The 24,573-nt window shown below is 48.4% G+C and overlaps 1 protein-coding gene across 2 annotated transcripts in view; it reads right to left on the bottom strand.

Annotated features, from left to right (window-relative positions):
- Window positions 1-2,424: 2,424 nt before the first annotated feature.
- The window catches only part of aplp1 (amyloid beta (A4) precursor-like protein 1), a 37,308-nt gene continuing 15,159 nt past the window's right edge, over window positions 2,425-24,573 (bottom strand). The window contains exons 2-17 of one of the 2 annotated variants that reach the window (XM_030369377.1): window positions 17,975-18,190; window positions 16,566-16,695; window positions 15,149-15,261; window positions 14,399-14,601; window positions 13,036-13,373; window positions 11,937-12,064; window positions 10,950-11,024; window positions 9,940-10,098; window positions 9,251-9,379; window positions 8,712-8,811; window positions 7,922-8,089; window positions 7,577-7,597; window positions 7,381-7,448; window positions 7,160-7,225; window positions 6,874-7,017; window positions 2,425-5,853 (exon numbers count right to left, since the gene is read on the bottom strand). In XM_030369377.1, coding sequence (XP_030225237.1) covers window positions 5,755-5,853; window positions 6,874-7,017; window positions 7,160-7,225; window positions 7,381-7,448; window positions 7,577-7,597; window positions 7,922-8,089; window positions 8,712-8,811; window positions 9,251-9,379; window positions 9,940-10,098; window positions 10,950-11,024; window positions 11,937-12,064; window positions 13,036-13,373; window positions 14,399-14,601; window positions 15,149-15,261; window positions 16,566-16,695; window positions 17,975-18,190 — 2,157 coding nt within the window. In that variant the 3' untranslated portion in view covers window positions 2,425-5,754. The remainder of the gene's footprint in view (window positions 5,854-6,873; window positions 7,018-7,159; window positions 7,226-7,380; window positions 7,449-7,576; window positions 7,598-7,921; window positions 8,090-8,711; window positions 8,812-9,250; window positions 9,380-9,939; window positions 10,099-10,949; window positions 11,025-11,936; window positions 12,065-13,035; window positions 13,374-14,398; window positions 14,602-15,148; window positions 15,262-16,565; window positions 16,696-17,974; window positions 18,191-24,573) is intronic. The other variant, XM_030369378.1, reaches the window with a different exon arrangement.

The following is a 24,573-nucleotide window of genomic DNA, read 5'->3' as shown; positions in this document are numbered from 1 at the left end:
GTCTGCGTGCGGAATGTTAAAGACAGACGTTTCTGAGCGTGAGACTCACCAGTGTGTGCGAGTGACTCCAGCGGTCCTGTGTGGAGAGCAGTGAGCCGCCTCAGCACTGAAGTGACTTGTGTTTGGTGCTGTGGTGAGGAAAGGACAGGTTGGTTTCCTCCTCTATCTTCTCAGTCCCTCCTCTGCGAGAGAGAGAGAGATCATTTCCTGATGGTTCCATTGATTATCGAGCAGAAGGCATCTTCATATCTCTCTTTGGCCCTTGGTTATCCAGTCGGTTCCCAGCGTGTCACCTGTTTGAAGCCCAACATTTGTCCTTTTCCATTTTATTGAACCTTTAACCAGGAAGTCCCTTGAGATTCAAATCTATGGTAAGAAGGGACCTGACCAAGATAGCACACCAGTAGAAGTACACGGTTGCAAGGTTTTGCAGCTCAATTTCATCACGCTAAGGAGTATAATTCGCTTTTTGCAATGCATACATCGGTATAGTTTTTTGCTTATGTTTTCCACTCAAGACTCCAAGACATGTTGGGGTCACCTGTCATTCTGCAAGACACCAGACAGCGACCCACTCAGACATAGGTATATCTATACATAGTACAGTATTCACCCTGACAAGGAGACAGTATCAGACGAGATGATCATGGTTGAACTTTCAGTGGGCAGTGGGCAGAACCCCCCGGAGGAGCTGTGACCTCCACTCTGCTCTTACTTTGAAGGAGTCATCGTTCCCATACAGTCACAGTGTCTTCTCAGTAAACAGAATAGGTAGGATTAACCGTCAGTACAGCGTCACCTAGCTTGTGGTTTCCAGCTGCTAGCAACATGAGGGCTGTGGCTAACACAGGGGAACGGCAGCCCCCTTATTGTTGAGGTAAGGTTGTATGTGTTACACTCACTAATTTCATCCTTTTTAAGATGTTTCAGACCCTAAAGCATGAACGACAACTGACACACACACACACACACGCACACACACACACACGCACGCACGCACGCACACACACACACACACACACACACACACACACACACACACACACACACACACACACACACACACACACACACACACACACACACACACACACACACACACACACACACACACACACACACACACACACACACACACAACCCATTAGGGCAAAAGGCTAGATAGGGAGGGAAAGACCTAGCAAGGTAGGCTGGTAGGATCCTAGGAAACCGGTCATCTAAGTGGCCAAACATTCTCCTGCTTCTGGAGTAAAAGCTTATTATCAATATCCCTGCAGCCTTATATAACCCTTCACTCAGAGATGAAGGTGAGGAGGGTTCAAAGGGACCGATCATTGAGGAGGGGCTGGCAGGTGGCAGAATTGAGGGGAGGAGACACATGCGCAATTGTTCAGAGAACGAAAGCGTTGACATTTTACAAACGCTTGATTTATGAATGCATCATATATGGATATATGGTGTTCTTGCGATGAATGTTTTTCTCCCGAAAGACACGCGAAATCTATTCTCTTATGCGTAAATTGCGCGCCTTTGCACGTCGGTCTCCGGGCAGCCTCTCATGCGAACTGGCTGCAGCGCGCTGCAGCCAGGGTTGCCAGATTGGGCAGGAGATCTGTCCCAATCTGGCAATACTGGTGGTGCTTTATGCTTTCTGGATGTCCTTGTTTTTGCCCCCGAGGTTTGCGTTAGTTGTTAATCAGGCTCTCTGAGCCTCATCCAACTATTAAATAAAGTGAAAATAAAGTAGGCCCAACATTGTATTCCGTTAACGAACCGCTATATTAACGGACCGCCTGAGAAACGACAGTAGGCCTACCCATCATATTATCAAATAGCCTACCCTAGTTTTATCTCGCCTTTTTTAAAGCCATGTCCGCTTCTTAATATCAATAAAGGCATCAACTTTTCTGGCTGCTCAATTCAAACCATAAATCTATAAAGGGATATTAATTTAATGCATATATTATAAGGTATTTTATTTTTGTATGATTAATATTGTTTTGTATATCATGTGTATGCCTCGCCAAAGGGATATGTTCTTGTTGTGAGTGTCCTCAAACGTTAATAGTTAACGGCTTACAAAATAGTGACGAAGGAAATTGGCCATACAGATGAAGTGGATTGACTTGACGTCTGTCACTCCTGAACCGCTGAGAGAAGGTGTAGGAGGGAATTTCACCAACTGCCTCACCCGAGGGGACTTCCGCCTGTCTCTATCTTCTGGGTGTTAGTTTGAAAACATTATCACAGATCCCATAATGGATCCAATGCTATGTAAACACTTTTCCATGGTTCTGAACTTTATAAGTGAAGTCGGATGCGGAGACGTTTCAGTGAACCAGGAACATTCCACATTGACACTTCAGGGATCATGATGGGAGTGAGTGTGGAAGGCTGTGAAAAGAAAACAAATGGCAAAAAGTGTTTCATGGGCCATTTGTAAATTTTATTACATTTTTGAAGAGCATCATCACATTTCAGTGTTTAATATCTGTTGCTATTACAATTACATGAATAATTTTGCCAAATGAGTGATCTCTAGAGATTGTTTTTGGTTTTCATGAGCCAACATAAGGACATCTCTATACCATGGATGATTTGGAGGAAGCAGACAGAGGAGACGCAGCCTCACCGGAGAGTTTGGTTTTCCTGTGAGCAGCCTGTAAGCAGCCTGCACACACGTTCTGTTAGATTAATTTCTGGAGTTGTGCTTTTTACCTTTTCAATTGGATGGCGGCTCTCGACCTGTTCGGTTTCACAAGGTCAACGTTGTATGATTTAATATACAGTTCTATATTCTACAGTACAGTTGCAAATGCTTGACCCTTGATCCAATTTATTATTACATATAAATAAAAAATACATATTAATTACATCCAAAACACAGCATTGTAAAAGGCAATAATGCAGCAATTAAAATTGTAATAACTACTGTTATATTTCATCGGGGAAGGAAGAGAACAGCAATCAAAAAGGAGTATTGAATTTGACAGGACAAACATACAAATGTGAGTAAAACTATCACATACACCATAGTTTAACTACAATATACGCCGTAGCTGAACTAGAACATATGCCGTAGTGAAACTACAATATACACCATAGAGGAACTACAACATACGCTGTTGTTGAACTAGGCCTACAATATACGCTGTTGTTGAACTACAACACACGCTGTAGTTTAACTACAATAAACGTTGTTGTTGAATTACGATATACGCTGTTGTTGAACTACTATATACACCGTAGTTAAACTACAACATAGGCCGTAGTTAAACTACAATGTAAACCATAGTTGAACTACAATATACGCTGTTGTTGAACTACAATATAAACCATAGTTGAACTACAATATACGCTGTTGTTGAACTACAACATACGCTGTTGTTGAACTACAATAAACCGTAGTTGAACTACAATATACGCTGTTGATGAACTACAATATACACTGTTCTACGTCTGCTAAATGCTGGTAGGAAACCGTCGGTGGTTAGGGGATAAAATAGGCAAGCTTATTCTCAGCTATCCCTTCAGTATCAATGCAAGATCCACTGAAGTACACTGTGATACATTTTCATTCACTAACGAAGCTGTACAAATTATACAAGAATGATTTCCTCCCTTTCTCTGTCGTGATCCTGATCAATGAAGTGATGATGCAGCCCTAACCAAATGATTACTCCGGCTTATAAGGTGACTATGACAACGTGGGAAGAAAAATACCCCCCCCCCCCCCCCCCTCCAACCCCCCAAACGGTTATGATGAAAGGCTGAACGTAGGAATGGAATTAAGATTCTCTCGATTGTTTTTTTGTTTATCGGACCAAATGAGTCGGAGGTTGTTGCATCATCAACAATAACAACATAAGGCCTTCCCTCAAGCGACGAGGTCAACAGACCAATCAGCTGATAGCGTTAGCTGGTTTTTAAAAAGAGCCCCGCTTGACTCACTGCGGGGGATGGACAGCGTCAGTACACGTCGCTCGTCGGTTTTCTATTTGATCATCAGGTGTGAGTCACTACGAGTCGATGGGCTGGGGGCTGTGGAGCTCGCTCGGAGACCACACACCATGGCTCCCAGTTTTGGAAAGCCTCAAATGAAGCAATGGAATCGTTTTTTGTCCCCCACGTTCGCCTCTTATTCTCGTACGTGAACCATGGGTTTGATCGTTCCACGGAACAACGGGTGGGGCCGTCGCTATGGCCGACCAAGCCCGACCACGCCCGGTGACGCGCCTATGCTCGTGTCAGAGGGACACGGGTTACCTCCAGGGGATGTAAGGGACCCCCCGGTGCTACGGTCCAGGACCCGGGGCCCTCAGGCATGCAGGACCTTCTCTGGGGGGCCCCGAGGTGGGCTGCACTACTACTACTACTACTACTACTACGTGTGTGTGGGGGTTTCTACGATGCACGGGACGCAACTACTCCAAATCAAAAGGTGATTCTCACCGCTTTTCCCTAAGTACATTCAGTCAGAAGTAACTGTGTCGTTGTGCTGGTTTTTACAACAGTCCGTTTGCAATCAGCCATGTTAGGAGAAATGTTTCTCCCTCTCAGAACAGCACTTTTGTTTTCATTTTTTTCGACTTTTTTTTCCATTACACAATGCGAACAAATCATACAAATCATATGTATAATTATAGTCTACTGGTACGCTTATTTTTTCGGCCAACGTTATTTACACTTTGTTTTGGAATGGTGACGTTTCCAAATTCCTCGAAAAGCAATAACAGGAACAACACAAATACAGCAGTATCGTACACCAAATTTTCATGCGTTCAATAAAAGAATGGACTTGTGGGTATTTTTGTTTTACAGGTCTTCAGGCAGCAGGATAAAGAATAAAAAAAACGATCAACAACTAAGTGATATATTAATGAACCAATGACAGCTTCAGTAAGTCACAAACACAGAGAGCCCAATGTTGTAAATACCACCAAAAACATTTCACTGGATGTTATTTTATCATCGGCTTAACTATACGTTGAATCAAAAGCCAACTCAGGTGTCTCAAACACTTAACTGAACACGGTTAACTTCATAGAAATGTTGTAGTCTAAGAGGTAATCCACCACATGGCTCAGAGAAGTGAGATGTAAGCTCTAATTTGTGGGCTTGACGTGACAATGTATCTTCTTATCGCTGCTAGTCTCTCAGCTACGCTAGGTGAGTTTTACACTCATTTTCTCATTCGCAGTCATCTATACAACACATATTTTCAGCTTCAGTACATAATTATTTTAACAACAACCTTACTAATGAACAAAAATGTATTTTACTCTAAAGCGTTAAACGGTTCAACACTAACATGTCCTTAAGGATGAGTGGCACTGTTTAAACATTAGGTTAACATGTCGTTTTAATGTGTTGAACTGGTCAACATGAACACTTCTTTAGTTTGAGTGTGTTTAACTGTCGATCCGGTGTATCTCTCCTCAGAGAGCAGAGAAGATGATCATTTCAGGTGACGATGGGCGGGTCCATTTACAATTACATTGGCCTCCGGGTTTACCCGAGACACCTTAAAGTAGCATGAATGATAACTACAACATGGAAGGGGGGTGGGGGGGTTGCTGGAGCTCCCCCTGGTGGAGGAGGGAGGGAGTGGATGAAGGCGGGAGGGGGTCGATAAGGGTGTGGAGGAGAGGAGGAGGGGTGCAGGAGGGAGGGGCTGGAGGCGGCGCGCGGGGGGGGGGGGTAATATAAATGACTAAAGGACATGACGACTAACGGGGAGATACGCTGGGCCCCTTAGCTCATCTGCTCGAAGAACTTGTAGGTTGGGTTCTCGTAGCCGTGGTTCTGCATCTTGTTGAGCTGGCGTTCCTCCGGGGTCAGCATGGGGTCCACCTGCAAGAGCGGTTCATTGTTCAAGGTGATGGACTGGATTTATACAGGGCTTTTATAACCAGTGGCCCCTCAAAACGCATTTGAACATTGCCCAACATTCACCCATTCAAGCATACATTCACACACAGACGGCAGAGTCCGCCATGCAAGGTACGGTGTCTTGCTCAGGTACACCTCGACACTCAGCTAAGAGGAGCCCGGGATCGAACTAGCAACCTTCCAGTTACCAGACAACCCACTCTATCTCCTGAGCCACATGCCGCCTGAAGTATCAGAGACTCACCGAACAATGAGTGGTTTGTGCAAGACCAAGATTGATTTGAGTGAGACCAGGGGCATCCCCATACAGAGACGATGAAGCGAGCTAAAGTATTGGTGATTTATAACCATGAAATACAACTAGATAAGACTTACATTCACATGAATAGGGCACTCTGTGAAGGAAATTGCAACTAAGATGTCGCAACGACCTCTTGGTCGCCTGAGGCCAACAACCCCCCATTTAATTAGTACCAGTACTCAAAGAATGACAGAGTGCATTAGGCCCTGTTTCCCTTTGAGTTGCGTCAACGGCGCCAGTGTGTGTGTGTGAGTGTGTGTGCGTGCATATCTCTATTTCCTGTTTCCTGTTTTTCGCCCTGTTTTTGCCAGCAGTCCTAGGAGGCTGCAGTTTCAGGACTGCGCTCCCAGGGCCGCAGAGCAGTCAAAGAACCGCAGTCACACTAGGGACCCAAACGTCTTACTCCTTGGACGGGTGAAGAATCAAACGACTAAAGCAAGAATAATGAATGAAAACGTGATGACTCACGTAGTTGCAATCACGGCCTGTTCTTCTCCGTCAATAATTATTTGTACGTTATTGCACGTTTGTGGGGCTTTTGCCGCGTCGCCCGTTCCCGATCGGTATCGAGATATTTTGGCAGGTGTCGTGATTTTCGTGATCGGAAGTTACAAGGACGTCGGTACAGTCGGTGGGGTGACGGCGGTGTTAGTGAACGTCGTTCGGGGCGCCTACAGTACCTCCACGATGCCGTGGCTGATGGTGCCGTACGGCTTCCGGCGAACCAGCAGCAGGCTGATCACCATCACCATGGCGATGGCCACCGCCACCACCAGCAGCCCCACCATGGCGCCGCGGTTAAACGTCTCCAGGGCATCCGGTTGCTATGGGAACAAGAGAGGGTCAAAAAAACAAAAAGGCGAGCTTCACAGCACTCGGCATGCGTGCGGTTTGTGGGCCTTCGACGTATGAGCTATTATTTAGACCAATCGAGGAAGGGTTGGTGGACGGGTTAGGGACACTCACCAACTCGTCTCTCTGGATCTCTGGAGACTTGTAGACAACCTGTTTTAGCTCCACTGAGGTGTTGATCTGCGGTATAGAGAGAGGGAGAGGGGGTATGCAGTAGCACTCAGAAGGAGGTGGAACGCGTTGGATCTTTAGGGAAACATTTGGAGTTCAGCGGAGGATTCAGCCTGTATTCAGGGTGACAGGATGACCTATCAATGCCCTGTTCAGTGGTGTACCTTCTCTTCGTATTCGTAGGTAGGGGCTCTTTCGGATGTGGTGTAATCGTAATCTTCGATGGCCGACACTGGAGACAATGACGGAGACAATGATCAGCTGACGTTCAAAATGGAATGACTTAGAGTGGTTACAGTTTGTCCTGTGACAACACAGCAACAGAGCAGTCAAAGGGGCTAGAGGAGATATGGGACTCACCTTTCTTATTGGGCTGAGGTTCTACGGAGCGAATAGAGTAATGGAGTGGAAAAACACAGAGGAAGAGAGAACTCATGTCATTGATCAACGATTGAGCAATTCGTGAGTGTGAGTGTGAGTGGGAGTGTGTATGTGTGTGTGTGTGTGTGTGTGTGTGTGTGTGTGTGTGTGTGCCTCCTCGCACCGATGCGAGGAGGGTAGGGCCTAAATTGTGTGTGTGTATGAGAGACAGTATGTTTGTATGTGTATGTCTTTGTGTGTGTATGTATCTGTTTGTGTATGTGTGTGTGTATGTGTATGTGTACGTTTGTGTGTGTATGCATGTGTGCGTGTGTGTGTATGTACCAATGCGGGGAGGGTAGGGCCTGTTCTGGAAGGCCCGCTCCTCCTCTTCCTCGTCGTCCTTCTCCTCTTCGCTCTCGGCAGGAAGTAGCTCCTCTGTGGTGCGCGTCTCAGAGAAGGAAGTGGTCATCAGCTCGCTGATGTCTCCGCGCTCTGCCTTCACCAGCTCCTCTGAAGCACGGCGAAGCATACCAACAACATTCAGCCAGGGGAGAGCGATACCACAGAGCGGGTTGGTGTTCAGACACACCAGTTGGTCCCCTCAGCCCATCCAAAGCGTCTGCTAAATGTCTACATTTTAAAAAGTCATTTTGGGGAAATAAACACTTACATAAAATAGGAATGGCACCGGTTCTGTAACGCTAAGAAATGTATGCTAAGAATGTTATGCGAAGAATATTATCCTTAGGCATCTAATGCTAAGGATCTTATTCTAAGGATCTTCTGCAAGGGATAATATCCTTCTGCGAAGGATATTATGCGAAGGATATAATGCTAAGGATCGAATGCTAAGTAAGGATCTGATGTTTTACTTACAATGCTGTCACTGCTCTACAACTACTACTCAGCCATAGATAAGCGACTAATTCTCTTCATGGCTGGAGTGGATATGAGCTGAAGTGTTGCAAGACATGGGGGGGGGGGGGCATCAGATTACAACGTCCATAATTTACGACATTGCGGTCTGGTGGTTTTGATATTAGATGCGCACACATTGCTTATTCAACTATTAAAGAGGTTACCGATGCAGGGATAGCATGATATTTCACAGGGTTAGCATGAGGTAGCTTACGGATGTCGTGGTGCAGCTCGTCTGCCAGCAGGGGGACTTTGTAGAGCAGAGCCAGACTCTGGTTCATCCTCTCCTCTATCACGTGGAGGTGTGTGTACACCTGCAGAAGGGAAACAATGGCCTCTTACAGTCATTGAGCTGACCCTCGTCTCAGACGATCTAGCGTATGTTAAAGTAGGTTTTTTTCTTTTCTACACTCTGATCGCTACAGCTACAAAGGTGCTCCAGTGGAATAATTTCAATAACTAACCATTATTAACCGCCAATAACCATAACCATGGTATATGTTGCATTAGCATTATAATAAAGCTATTACAGCAGTAATAGCATTAACTATTAGCTAGCATTTATCTAGCATTATCTATATTGCTATTATAGCAATACTAGCATTATTTATTAGCTAGCATTTAGCTAACTTTAGCAATATTGCTATCACAGTAATTACAGCATTAGCACTGTAGCACAGCAGCAGCCAGTTTGGCTAGCCTTAATGTCTCATTCAGGGTCTAACAAACGCAGTGGGAGCTGAAGCAGCAGACCTGGAACTTCATCTGCTCGGCCTTCTGGGGGTCCACGGCCTCAATGTGCTGGTAGTGTCTGAGCGTGTGGCGGCGGTCCTTCTGCTCGGCGGCCATGTACCTCTTCAGGGCCTGCAGCACGCGCTCCGGCTAGGGACACACAACACAGGGGCTAGGGTTAGGGCCTTTCAGCACCAAGAGGGGCCTAGCTCCCCTTGATCGGCACATCCTATTCCTTACTGTATCCGTTTTTTTTGTTTTTATTTAGATTTTATTTAGAAATGATTTAAAATCTATTTTCCAAGAGAAAACTGGCGTCGAGGGCAGCATTGAACATACATATACATTCTGGTTTCGTACAAACAAAAACGCACGATTTTCCCCATGAAAAGACAGTTTTGTGACTTCATAGTGAGTGAATTAGACAATTTCCAATAGAATTTCTAAAACTATCATACAGCCTGTGTACATACAGAGAAGGCCAATTAGACTTTGCATACAAGGTATGAATAGTGCCCTTTTAAACATCATCGTTTATCCTTAAAGAGCTGAGTTTATGTCTGCTGACGTTTCGCAGCAAGGCGACATTGACTCTGGTTTTAATAATATTAACTTTTAGAAACTAGATGTTATTCTGGGCGTGAAGAGGATGAGGACACTGGGTTTGGCCCAGGGTCTTCATTTCAACCCTTGCAGTGAGCCCTCCTCACCTGCGGGGGCGCTGTCTGGACGGCGGTCAGGTAGCTCTCAAGCGCCATTCGCCTGTTGTTGTTGAGCGTGGCCACCACCCGGGCCAGGTGGGTCTCCACCAGCTTCTGCCTCTGGCCGGCGATCTGCTCCTCAAGTGTCTGCAGCACCGTCTGGAAGTGCTGGAGCGAGAAGGGAGAGGAGAGAGTTTAGAGGAGGGAGGAGGGAGGAGGGAGGAGAGAGGAGAGAGGAGAGTGGTTAGAGACAAGAGGAGGGAGGAGAGAGATTAGAGAGGAGAGGGGAGAGAGGTTAGAGGGGAGAGGAGGCAGGTTAGAGGAGAGAGGAGAGACGTTAGAGAGAAGTGGAGGAGAGAGATTAGAGATTAGAGGGGAGAGAGGTTAAGGGGAGAGGAGGGAGGTTAGAGGAGAGAGGTTAGAGAGAAGTGGAGGAGAGAGATTAGAGATTAGAGAGGAGAGGGGAGAGAGGTTAGAGGGGAGAGGAGGGAGGTTAGAGGAGAGAGGTTAGAGAGAAGTGGAGGAGAGAGATTAGAGATTAGAGGGGAGAGAGGTTAGAGGGGAGAGGAGGGAGGAGAGAGGAGAGAGGAGAGAGGTTAGAGAGAAGTGGAGGAGAGAGATTAGAGAGGAGAGAGGTTAAGGGGAGAGGAGGGAGGTTAGAGGAGAGAGGTTAGAGGGGAGAGGAGGGAGGTTAGAGGAGAGAGGAGAGATGTTAGAGAGAAGAGGAGGAGAGAGATTAGAGATTAGAGAGGAGAGAGGTTAGAGTGGAGAGGAGAGAGGTTAGAGTGGAGAGGAGAGAGAGGAGAGAGAGGAGAGAGATTAGAGAGGAGAAAGGTTAGAGTGGAGAGGGGAGAGAGTAGAGAGATTAGAGAGGAGAGAGGTTAGAGAGGAGAGAGGTTAGAGGGTAGGGATTAGATTGCAGAGGAGAGAGGAGATGAGAGAGGATGGATAATTAAGATGGCGATAAATGAGGTAGAGATGAGTGAGAGAGAGATAAGTGAGAAAGAGAGGTAGACTACCTCGTTTAGCGACTGCCTTTCGGATTTGGGGAGGTTCTTGGACTGATTGTCTGCCTCGGCCCACTCCTTCATGATCTGAAAGAGATAACATCACCGTGATGTCACTGGGTGTCCCACGGTGTCACTGTGATGTCACTGTGATGTCACTGTGATACTCTGTTTAATCTCATCCTGGCAAATCTCATGTTCAATCTCATGTTCAATCTCATGTTCAATCTTCTCTTAAATCTCATGGGAAATCTCATGTTGAATCTTTTGTTCAATCTCATGTTAAATCTCATGTTGAATCTTCTGTTCAATCTCATGATAAATCTCATGTTGAATCTTCTGTTAAAGGGGACTTATTATACCACCAGGTGTGAGTGTGATTAGCCTTACAAGCCGTTTCGAAAATCTGCCTAATATGACATCACTAGTGGGTGTGTCCACCTAGATCTGTGCTGGATAGATATATCTACCAGCCTACCCAGTGGACTGAAGTAAACATTGCTCATCTATCCAGCACAGATCTAGGTGGACACACCCACTAGTGATGTCATATTAGGCAGGTTTTCGAAACGGCTTGTAAGGCCAATCACACTCATACCTGGTGGTATAATAAGTCCCCTTTAAGTCTTCAGTTAAATCTTCAGTTAAATCTCATGTTAAATCTCAGGTTCAATCTTCTGTTCAATCTCACGATAAATCTCATGTTGAATCTTCTGTTAAATCTCAGCTTAAATCCAAAAGAGAGCCTCACTTTTAGAGTGTGGGTTCGGAGAGAGGCTGAAGAGGGTCATGTTTTCCAAAACGTAGCCTTGAGCTTGAACTCCTAAACCTTGCATATAGCCCCTTTCAACTTCATGAACCCTGTGAACGTCCTGAATACCACGAACGCTGTGAAGGCAGGATGTGGCCCAGCCTGTAAGACCCAGACTCTGGGGACTCGGGGTGGAAACAGGACACCTCGACCCAGATCCCCAGCAGGCGCTTTGCTCTGAAGCTCACCTCGTTGATGCGCTTCATCCTGCGTTCCTCCAGGTCCATCTTGGCGCGCAGGAAGTTGGCATGCTCGCTGTCGTCGCCGGGCATCTCGAAGTACACGTCAACGCCGTCGGTGGGACGGGCGGTCGGCACTACAGGGAGGAAGTCGAGAAAACATGAATACAGGTTGAGGTTTTTGGTTTGAGGACCGTGAGAACAGGATGCTGATTTGTGGAGGACAGGAAGTAGATTACATTGTGTTGATAGATTTTATTAGATTCGATTATAATGTTATTATAGTGATACAATTCAATGTTATTACGTGGATGGATTACATCTTTATTTTATGGATAGATTTGATCCTTTTTATTTTGGTAGATTTCATTTTGTAGATATATTCCATCCTTATTATGTGGATAGATTCTTTCCATATTAAGTTAAACAAACAATGCTTCAATATAATGACATTTAGCTCATCATAACATTCCCGTTATAGTAGTAACATGAAACCAGATCAGCCGTTATTTTATGTATCACCAGCCACATCACTGTTAACTATTGATCATGGCATTTCCTATTTGACTATCTATCTAGGTTATTGATCTATATAGCAAATGATCACAAGTCAGAGTTCCTCCATTAAAGACTGAGCTGATGTAAGTGCTTCTAGACGTACAGCATACTGTATCTAATATCTTATATTTATATAATACACCCTCTGCCAGATAATCACTAAGGAAACATGTTGTGGTTACAGTACCCATGGGACACTCAGTCCTGTTTATGCATGGATGGAAGAGAGAGAGAGAGAGAGAGAGAGAGAGAGAGAGAGAGAGAGAGAGAGAGAGAGAGAGAGAGAGAGAGAGAGAGAGAAAGAGAGAGAGTCAGAGAAAGAGAGAGAGTCAGAGAGAGAGAGAGAGAGAGAGAGAGAGAGAGAGAGAGAGAGAGAGAGAGAGAGAGAGAGAGAGAGACAGAGAAAGAGAGAGAGAGAGAGAGAGAGAGAGAGAGAGAGAGAGAGAGAGAGAGAGAGAGAGAGAGGGAGAGAGAGAGAGAGAGAGAGAGAGAGAGAGAGAGAGAGAGAGAGAGAGCATGTTGAGGAGCAGGTGGGAGGCGGTGCACTCACAGCTGTCTCCTCTGGTCAGCGGGGGGGAGGCGGTGGGCTTGCGGCCCTGGCCCTTCTCGTAGTAGAAGGAGTCCAGGTAGTCCGAGGCCTGGTACGGGCCCGAGTCGATGGGGTAGTCATACTCCTCTGGCTCCTTCACCGGCGGCTTCTCCCCAACCTCCTCCTCCTCCTCTACCTCCTCTTCCTCCTCCGCCTCGTCCACCTGATCCTCCTCCTCCTCCTCCTCCTCCACCTCCTCTTCCTCCTCCTCCTCCTCCTCCTCCACTGCATCGCCCTCCTCCTCCAGGTCGTCCACGTCCGTGGAGGGGCTGGGAGGGGCGGAGGTCACCTTCACCGCCCTGGACCAACACACCACAGGTCAGCCTCGTGTCTAGACCAGACCTGAGGTCAGCCTCTAGGCCAGACCTGAGGTCAGCCTCTAAACCAGACCTGAGGTCAGCCTCGTGTCTAGACCAGACCTGAGGTCAGCCTCGTGTCTAGACCAGACCTGAGGTCAGCCTCTAGGCCAGACCTGAGGTCAGCCTCTAAACCAGACCTGAGGTCAGCCTCTAGACCAGACCTGAGGTCAGCCTCTAGGCCAGACCTGAGGTCAGCCTCTAAACCAGACCTGAGGTCAGCCTCGTGTCTAGACCAGACCTGAGGTCAGCCTCTAGACCAGACATGAGGTCAGCCTCTAGACCAGACCTGAGGTCAGCCTCGTGTCTAGACCAGACCTGAGGTCAGCCTCTAGACCAGACCTGAGATCAGCCTCGTGTATAGACCAGACCTGAGGTCAGCCTCTAGACCAGACCTGAGGTCAGCCTCGTGTCTAGACCAGACCTGAGGTCAGCCTCTAGACCAGACTTGAGGTCAGCCTCTAGACCAGACCTGAGGTCAGCCTCGTGTCTAGACCAGACCTGAGGTCAGCCTCTAGACCAGACCTGAGGTCAGCCTCGTGTCTAGACCAGACCTGAGGTCAGCCTCTAGACCAGACTTGAGGTCAGCCTCTAGACCAGACCTGAGGTCAGCCTCGTGTCTAGACCAGACCTGAGGTCAGCCTCTAGACCAGACCTGAGGTCAGCCTCTAGACCAGACCTGAGGTCAGCCTCGTGTCTAGACCAGACCTGAGGTCAGCCTCTAGACCAGACCTGAGGTCAGCCTCTAGACCAGACCTGAGGTCAGCCTCTAAACCAGACATGAAGTCAGCCTCTAAACCAGACCTGAGGTCAGCCTTGTTCTGTCACATATAAACCAAACCTGAGGTCGGTTGCATTTATCTCAGACGTGACACCAGCCTCATTCGACCACAGATAGCCAGAGCAGACAGCGGTCATATACACGTGCTCTGTCCCCATCCATGGTGTGGTGGCGCAGAGTCTCTTACACAGAGCTGGTCTTCCCGGGGGCCGGCAGTGTGAGCGTCTGGCTCCCGGTGGGGGGCCCCTCCCCTCCCTCAGCGTCCCCCTTGCTGCTGGCGGCGGCGGCGCCGCGGCCCGGGCAGCACACGTACTCCACTCCCCGGTACCGCTCCCCGCACGGCAACAGCATCCCGTAACTATGGAGCTCCAGGGCGTCGGCAGTGCAGGCCTGACGGGGCGGAGCAGAGCAGCTACACCCTTCATGTCTCATCCATGGGACCACATCACTATCATCATGTACATTTACCTTTAGGGCGTTCAGCAGACACTATTATCCAGAGCGACTTACAATAAATACGTTGGTCAGAATAAAGAGAAACAACAATGTATCGCTGTCGGTACAGTAAGGATGTTCATAGAAGCAAGCACTAACAACCGCTAGGTTAACCTAAGTCGTATTTTGGCCAAATAGTGAAATCGAACCTAACTCTACTCTCCTAATGCTGCTGATTCACTGGGCCTTATTAACTGTATCATAAGCCAATCTGAATGCTTTTTGCATAACCATTGTCTGCCTAAGTCATCTATCTGACTTTGACGCTAAATACGAGATGATGAACCTAAAAATATGACTGAGGTTTTCTTAATGGGATTTTTAATGTAATTATGCGATGAGGCTAGCGATATAGGTGCCACTGTGTATACCTCCCTGGGGACTTATCTTTCTACAGGAGGTACAATATAATCGATATAATGTATAAGCCATGGACGCAGACCTCCTTGGCGATGTTGTGCCAGAACACGTAGGTCTCACACGTGTCCATCTGCTCCTGGTGCAGGAAGCGACAGCGGTCAGGGACCAGCAGGGCCTCGCTAACATACTCGCCCACTGGGGACGAGAGAGGGAGGGAGAGGGAGAGAGGGGGGAGAGAGCGAGAGAGAGAGGGGAGAGAGAGTGGGGGGGGAGAGAGTGAGAGAGAGAGAGGGAGAGAGAGAGAGAGAGAGAGAGAGAGAGAGAGAGAGAGAGGGGGGGGGGAGAGAGAGGGAGAGAGAGAAGGAGAGGGAGAGAGAGAGAGATAAGGAGAGGGTGAGAGGTGGGAGCGAGAGAAGGAGAGGGAGAGAGAGAAGGAGAGGGAGAGAGAGGGAGAGAGAGAGAGATAAGGAGAGGGAGATAAGGAGGGTCATGTTATCATTCATGTTCATCAATAGGAAGTGTGGATCGTTATAATGATGCAAGATGGAGGATAAGAGGCTTAGTTGGTAGAATGAGAGTAAAACAGAAGAGAAATAAAGAAAGGGAACCGGACGATAGTGGTTAACTGACCATTCACAGATGGACTTTTCAGCTAGATGAGGACGAGCGAGGCTCATACCAATTATGAATGAGAACATTTCAACTGATATGACGCAGTCGGAGGTTGAAGAGAGAGGGTCAGAATATCAGTCGGAATCAAGTCCAGTATCTAAAGACGCACGCTGTGGGCTGCTGTGGTCCACTCTGGTCAACAGAGCAGAACCTCAGCCGACCCTCAGTGTTTGTCTCTCTGCTTCACTGCCTCCGGGATCGGAATGCAGGGAGGATCACGACTGACGAACCCCAGAGGAGTCCCATCAGTAGATTTAGCACCAATTAGAACGAAACCGATACCAAAACCCAAGGTTGATAAGCGGAGAACAGTCTGTTCTGCAAAGACGCAGCGTTTCTCAGAATGAACCCTGCTGTTATCTGTCCCTCGTTGTTTTCCTCGATCCTGGGAGAATAGCACAGCCGCGGGACAGCACAGCATGCCAGGGAGTTACAGGAAAACAGCTGAGAGCAACAGAGATAAGCTTGACTGAAGAACCCCAAACACAGCAGCAGGGGTGCAGAGTGTTCCCAGCCGAGAGTACGGTACGTGTGTAGAGGTCACGGGGTCACGAGGTCACGACATGCTCATTTACGTCAGAGAGAAAAAGAAGAAGAGAGAGTTGTGTAAAGACGTCTGAGCTTGTGCTGTGTATAGTGTGAGGGTACAAATAAAGCACATATTTGATCATATAAGCATAATAATTGATGCAGTATTATGAATTGATAAAAAAAAAAACTTTTGCAATGTTATGTTAGTTACGGTTCACATTGCAGTGCTAAACAATATTTTCAGATGTCCAGTCAGTTTTTTCATGATTGAATCTGTTACAGCACAGGGTCGTTACCTAGACAACGGAAGGGCATCACGATGAAGGGGCGTGTCTGGCAGTGGCCCCACCCCTTCTTGCACCAGGCCGGTATGGTGGCCGGGCTGGAGGACTCCTCCACGTGGGAGATCTGGAGTGTGGGGTACATCTGGACACACACACACACACACACACACACACACACACACACACACACACACACACAGACGCACAAATGCACACACACACACGCACAGACGGACGGACAGACAGAAAAACAGAAACAGAAGGACAGACAGAGCGGAAGGGAATGAGGACAGGAGGGAGGGAGGGGGGGGGATTTGTAAAGGTATTAGGAGAGGAATAAGGAGAGATTATGGATGGGTGTGGGGGGGGGGACAAAGGAGAGAGTCATGCAACGCATTCTCACCCTCTGAGGGGACAAGGTCTGTAAACAAGCCATGCTATAACATGGTACAGTCTGGTTTAACAAGGCATAACATGGTACATTATGCTATAACATGGTACAGTATGCTATAACAATGTCCAGTATGCTATAACATGGTGCAGACAGTACAACATGGTATAACATGGTAAAGTATGGTATAACATGCTATAACATGGCAGAACATGGCTAAACTCACTAAACTAATTGTAATTCATAATAACTGTATTGAATATCCTTATTTTTCAATATACCTCATTTTACATTTGACTAATTAAAATTAAAATCAAGTCCAATATTTGTCGCACAAAACCACAGCAGGGCTTAATATTGTAATGGATTTGGCAGAGGGTCTGAATGCTCTGATGCTTTCTTCACAAATGTCAGGGAAAATGAAGGCTTTTGTGGAAAAAGCAATCAGGAATTATAATGTAGGGCTAATCGCATTACCGTCAATTGAAGCCCATGATCTGTATTTTAGTGGAAGTGCATTGTCTGAATGAGCCACCAGGTGGCGCCCGGACACACTTTCCAATATGTCTATTCCTTCGCAAACAAACTAACCATTTACATACCACGACGAGCACACATCAGGTAACAGGGGGAAGAGAGAGAGGGATAGCGGCAAACAAATATTAAGGAAACATTTAAAAAATATTTCCAGAATACCAGAACCCCTTCATTATATATAGCAACATCCATATATAAGACAGGACAGGTGGAGCACAAAACGAACCCAGGGTTAGAAACGAAGAAAACGTGATTTAAATGATTTAATTCGTCGCTGCCGTGCTCCATCATCCTGGCCGCTACGTCTACGGTTACACCGCCCGCTGAGAGGTGCTGCACCCGTCCGGAGGCAGCCCAGGGATACAACTAAGTACTCCGCCATTAGAGATTCTAATTGTGATAACGCTGACGTTAGTGGTATCGATCAAGCACCGGTGTTCATGACCGTCCTCTGGGGTTGAGTTTCTGAGGCGTTCGCTGCTGGGAGCCTTACCTCCTGGCAGTAAGACAGGATCTGGCTGGGCAGCGTGAAGCAGCCCTGCCGGCCCTGGGGGTCGGGCTCCCACTGGGCCGTCTCCGTGTTCATGTGGAGGAGCTGGTGCCCGCAGAACATGGCGATCTGCGGCTCGGCCACGAGGGGGCGCCCCGGCCCGTTCACCTCGGCCATGGCCGGGGCTCCTGGGCCGCTCAGCTCAGCGGCGGCCAGCGCCTGGGAAGGGGAACACAGGGGAGGGGAGAGAGGGCCTCTGAGTCAGACGTCGTCTCCTTTCTCAAAACACAAACTGTGGGAAAAAACGGTTGAAATCTACACCGCGGAAAACAACAGCGGCGGGGAAGCGTTGTAAAAGAGTTGTGAAACACTTTGGCATGGTCTACCGGAGGCACACGGCGAGCTCAATAATAAGCAGACTGCCGGAGCATTTGAAGTGAGGGGCCTTTAGATCTGATGAATGTTTCAACGGGTGAATTCTAAGAGGAAGTGAAAATTAAAGGGCGGTAAACACCGAGCAGCAGGACAGCCCTGCAGCCGGGGCTGCGATGAGGATTGGATCGATCGGGGAGAGATACTTTCCCCCTGCCTGGAGGTGGACTCAGGGGACACACACGCACGCGCGGACGCAGACGCACACACACACACTCATGAACGCAAAAGCACACACACACGCTCCTTAAACGCAGACGCACACACACGCCGATGCACACACGCACCTAACACACAGGCGCGCGCGCGCGCACACACACACACACACACACACACACACACACACACACACACACACACACACACACACACACACACACACACACACACACACACACACGCACACGCACATGCACACATAGGAACAAACAGCAGCTGGAGTCAGGTGTTAATACTAGCTCATTGACCGCCCGGCCACTTCACTACATTAACACAGAGCGGTAGAGAGGGGTAGAGAGAGCGAGACAGAGAGAGGGAGAAAGAGAGGACAATGCTCTACACATAGCACCAACACGGACGGAACATCTCTTTATAGATGAGCGCACCTCAAATGATTTAGCTGAAGAACGTTAACCATGGATATGTAGTAGAGTTAAGCACGGTTAAGCCCGAGTGCGTGTACAACATGATCGTGAAACGGTGAACCACAGTCACTGCGAGGCTAAAACAAAAATGGAAAGCGAGGGCATGTTTGGACAGAATTATCCCAGATAATAATAAATAATCCTATCAGCTGCCCAAGCCTGGAAGGCTGCGAAATGACACCCCCTTCCTCTCTCACATCCACCTTGGGCTCATCGGGCGGTGTTGCCAGATTGGGCCCGATTTCCCACCCGATCTGGCAACACTGGCCGATGAGCCCTTCTTGGATGTGAGAAATGACAGGGTGTCGCCAGATTGAGCGGGTAATATGGCCCAATCTGGCAACGTACGCTGTCATCGGGTTTTAATATTCTCATGTTGACAGACGGGCAGGCAGACAGACTGACAGCTGAGATGAGCAACGCTGAGCCAATTAGAAGGAAGATGCCCACAGGGCGGGAAGGAGGAGCGCGAGGGAGCGCGATGCCGGGATCAAAGCAGCGCCTCTGCTTGCTACTGCGTTTGAAGTTCTACTTAAAATTCATTCAGAAAATACAACAAATATATACAATAAATAATTAGCCCTGAAGATCGCGCGTTTCACAAAGTCCATTGAACCCGACGGGGGAATCTAAAATAACAATAATAAGTGCAGCGGTGTCTAATATATATACCGGGTGCGTGCTCATCAAACACAGGAGCGTTTTGCGCGGCACTGAAACCGAAGGGCTGCAGTTTGAGTGGCTCCCATACAACAGATTACACCGAGGGACGTCACGGCCGGGCCAGATAAGGCCGGACCTCCTCCTGATCAGATTAGTCTGTTCTCCTGTGGAACGTGCGCTCAGCCCGGGATGGAAGGGCTCCAGACGACCCCCAGCGTCCGGTCGCTGCTGAGCCAGCAGCTTACGTAGATAATTCATAATTAATAATATTATTAATAAATAGCTGTCTCTATTTGACTCATGGAAGGTCAGTACTGCCACAGAAGGAAAAATAGGAAACTTCTTCCGGATATTTGAGACGATAACCTGACAGCTCCCTGGCCTCCTCTCGGCTGTTCTCTCCCCTCTTTGCAGTTGCGGAAAATCAATGGCGCTCGCCTGCAACTGTATCGCCTGCTCCCCCCTCCAATCAATAGCCCTCCATCAGGAGCCCGGGGCCCTGACCTCCAGCGTAGAGGGCCCACACCCAATCTCCCCATCTCCCTCCCCAGATAACCACTAATGAGCAGTACTGTTTATTCCTATGTTGTTTCCCTTTGTTACTAGGTCTTCCTGCCGACCACTGATACCGATGGTATTGTGACTATTGGTACTGCTAATGCTAATAATACCGATACTGGTACTGCTACTATTGCTACGACTGCTAATGCTACTGCTAGTGGTACTGCTACTATTGCTGCTGCTAATGCCAATGCTTCCACCGCTGGATCACATACTGCTACTATTTCTACTGTTAATGCTACTATTGTTATGGTTAATGCTAATGCTACCGCTACCGCTACTGGTACTCTTACTGCTGCTACTGCTGTACTGCTACTGCTGCTGCTACTAATGCTACTTCTGCTGCTGGAGCTACTACTATGGCTTCACACCATCACTGTGCCCATGTCGCATGGCCTTTGAGCAAATGTGAGTAGACAGACTGTGAGCGAGAAAAGGAATGAAGTTTGTACTTTTCTTCTAGTAAATCAACAGCTGCTTATGCTAACGGTAGCTGTTTGGCTATAGCTTATGAAGGTAGCTAATTGTCCCAGGTTACTAATAGTCTTCGAATGCTTGCTAAGTGAGCTAATTTACACAGTAGGGGTTGACACCCCCACCCTCTGGTAATATGCTGCCCCCTACTGGAGTGTGGAGGAGTGATTCAGCCAAATTTCACAAATTGCACCTAATGCACGTAGGGATGGTCAGGTCAAACAAATTAGAATAATTGTGCTGTGGATTTAAGAAGTAATTTGCTCAGACTCATGAAAAAAGATTGCTTTTTGAACTGAGAGATATAAAAAAAAAAAGGTTAATATAATACTTTTTTGATAACATGTCTTGAAAGCTGTCTTTCAAGACAGGGTAAGGGTCAATTTTGAATTGAATTGTACTACAGCCGTGATCTGCGTTCACTCTTGCGCCACTCTGATTGGACGGCTGCCACTGGCCCCATACTGGGTTAATACAGAGTTAATACTCTGTGGCGGGGCGCTGAGTCTCTGAAGTGCTGAGGTGGCCCTGCGTCGTGTTGGGTAACACCGCCCCGCCCGGGGCCCGGCTTCCACAGAGAGCTGACAGAGAGCGAAGGGGGAGGAGGAGGAGGAGGAGGAACAGCCAGACTGCTCTGCGGAGACACATCATTAATTATGGTCTGTTGACACCAACCCTGAGACATCGATTGGTTCCTTCCGAGTGCTTCTTCATATTCTGTTCTGCTGCTTCTTAACAGCCACTGTAGAAGCTGAGCTAGCTCCCCCTGCGCCGTCTCCTGTGTGCGCGCGCGCGTGCGTGTGTGTGTGCCTGTGTAAGTGTAAGTGTGTATGCGTGTGTGTGTGTGTGCATGAGTGCGTGCCTGTGTATGTGTGTGCATGTGTGTGTGTATACCTGTGTGTGTATGTTTGTGGCTGTGTGTGTGCGTGTGCGTATGCACATGTGTGTGTGTGCTGTGTGTGTGTGTGTGTCTTTGTGCATGCATCTGTGTGTGCTATTTGTGTATGTGCCTGTGTGTGTATTTTGGCGTGCCTGTGTATTTGTGCGTGCATGTGTGTGGGCTGTGTGTGTGTGTGTGTGTGTGTGTGTATGCATGCATTTGTGTGTGTTGTGTGTGTGTGTGTGTGTGTGTGTGTGCTTGCGTATGCTATGTGTGTGTGCACTATCTGTCTGTGTGTGTGTGTGTGCATCCGTGCGTGCAATCTCCATCGAGCGTCACGGTATAAAACCCAGTGCACATTCTGGAAAATAACAACCTGGTTCTCAGAGTGCTGGTAGACAGTAATTCATTACATTTTCCAAGACAATGCCGACGTCAGAAGAAGACATGACCATAAATACTCCAGACAGGTCCTCGCGGGTCCAAGGTTGCACATTTACATCTTCCCTCCCGCATCATTCAACGGCTCCTTATTAAAATTTCAGCACTTCTCCGTCCCGACCTGATGTTGCAGAATGACTTCATCCTCCGTCATGATGCAACCTCTGCTCATCTCCCCCCCCCGGGCGGCTTGGTGGAGGAAGGGGGGCCAGGGGGGGTGGGAGTGAGGCGGGGGGCGTCTCTCATTTGTTACCTCTCACACACACGGGGGCCCGGCCCCTGCACTGGCGGACAGACGGCCGGTTATTAGCGTTAATGACGGGGGCTCTAGGTTTAGGCACGGCCTGCCTCAGCTCCTCCTCCACGCACCGACAGCGCCGCCACCCTCGGCGGCGCTGTCTGTGTTCACAGGAAGTGCTGGTGGAGCAGCAGCCATGTGACCGGTGCACCTGGTTACACTCGCTGGTTCCTCTGATAAATGTTGTGTGTAACGTTCACCAGGTTCGGCTCCCCCCCCCACACACACACACATATACACACACGCATGCGCACGACCCGAAGCAGGCGTGCACACGCGTGCACAAACATGCATGCACACGCACGCTAACCCATCCGTTGAACATGCTCGCCCACACGGACACACACACGCACGCACACACACAAGCACGGGTGCACACACACACACACAAACACATGCACGCACACGTGCTCGCACACACACGCAAACATATGCACACAGACACACACACACACATACACGCACACATGCGCAAATATATGAAGCCACAAGGCAAGTGTGTACACATACTTGCAAGAGATGATAAATGGATGCAGGCTCACTCTCTCTCACACACACACTCCCTGCTCGCCTTTGTAGTTCACTGCAGCACAGATGGCTGAACAGTTTGCCCCGCCCTCCATCTTTCTCCCTCTCCCATCTCTCCCTACCTCCCCTCTCTTATCTCGCCTTATATTCCCTTTCTCATCTCGCCCTCCCCTGCCATCCCTCTCCCCACCAGCTCTCTCTCTTTTCTCTCCCCACCATCTCTCTTTCTCCCTCGCCACCAGCTCTCTCTCTCTCTCTCTCTCTTGCTCCCTCTCTCTTGCTCTCTCTCTCCCTCTCTCTCTTACTCTCTCTCTCTCTCTCTCTCTCTCTCTCTCTCTCTCTCTCTCTCTCTCTCTCTCTCTCTCTCTCTCTCTCTCTCTCTCTCTCTCTCTCCCCACCAGCTCTCTCTCTTCCCTCCCCACAGCTCTCTCTCTCTCTCTCTCTTGCTCCCTCTCTCTTGCTCTCTCTCTCTGTCTCTCTCCCTCTCTCTCTCCCTCCCTCTCTCTCCCTCCCGCTCTCTCTCTCTCTCTCTCTCTCTCTCTCTCTCTCTCTCTCTCTCTCTCTCTGTCTCTCTCCCTCTCTCTCTCTGTCTTTCTCCCTCTCTCTCCCCACCAGCTCTGTCTCTCTCCTCTCCCCACTAGCTCTCCCTCTCCACAAGCTCTCTCTCCCCCTCCCTCTCTCCCTCTCTCACTTCCTCTCTCTCTCTCTCTCTCCCCCCCCCCCCCCCCCCCCCCCTCCCACCCTCCGCACCACGTCCCACACAATGCCTGACACTCCCCGGTCTGGTTCTAAATGGCCAGATAGATTCAGGAGCATTCTTCATTGTAATCAAGGCTATTAATAATTCATGGCCTCCATCAGGGCCTTCCTGGCGCAGCCGCCTCCTATTAGAGACCAGCAGCATATTCCTGCGGAGGGACAAAGGGCTTCAGAGGCTGGAGGCTCAGTAGCCTCCACACCCATCCACACGCGTCCCCCCCCGGTGACTAATGACCGGGCGTACGCCGGCCTCTCATTGGCTGATGCGCATCGGCGAGCCGTCATGTGTTTTTGATGTCTATTGGCGAAATCCATCAAAAACAACAACTAAAATCCATGAAAAATGTAATAGAAAATATTGAGTATGAATTTGGTGTGTTTATGGTGGTGTAGATGGGTGCTGACACATAGCTCTCACCGAGTGTGGCTTCCTCGGACCAGCCGACCGGCCAGCTGGCCGCGAGCAGCAGATGGCTGCCACCCCCCCCGCCCCCACCCTCCTTGATTTCATGTTCTAATGATAAAATAACATAAAGGGTCATGTACGCAGGGCGGGATTTGGAACCTGGAAGTCTTCAGTGATTGGCTCGTTGTGAGGCTGGTGTGAAGAGCCTGGAGCGCTTTGGAAGAAGAGACTCTTCCATCATATTGCATTATATGAACTGTAGCGTTCGTCCTAATCTCTATTGAATGAGTATCATGTTTTTTTAAATCAATGACACAGTGAACCGCCTTCAATGAGTGTGTCTCAATCGCTGACGGATATTTCAGTACAATGTTCTGGAACAGTCACACCCGGTTATCTCCTCAAACAGCATTGCACTCTGACTCATAGCCATATATAACATGGAGTTGGAGTTATCAACGATAACTCCAGCTATATGTCATTACACCGCCCAGAGCGTCACCTATACATCTTCCA

This window comes from Gadus morhua, chromosome 11, assembly GCF_902167405.1.
Source record: "Gadus morhua chromosome 11, gadMor3.0, whole genome shotgun sequence".
In the NCBI taxonomy this organism is placed as follows: domain Eukaryota; kingdom Metazoa; phylum Chordata; class Actinopteri; order Gadiformes; family Gadidae; genus Gadus; species Gadus morhua.
Note: the sequence above shows the minus strand (reverse complement) of the source record. Positions and strands in the feature narration are given on the sequence as shown.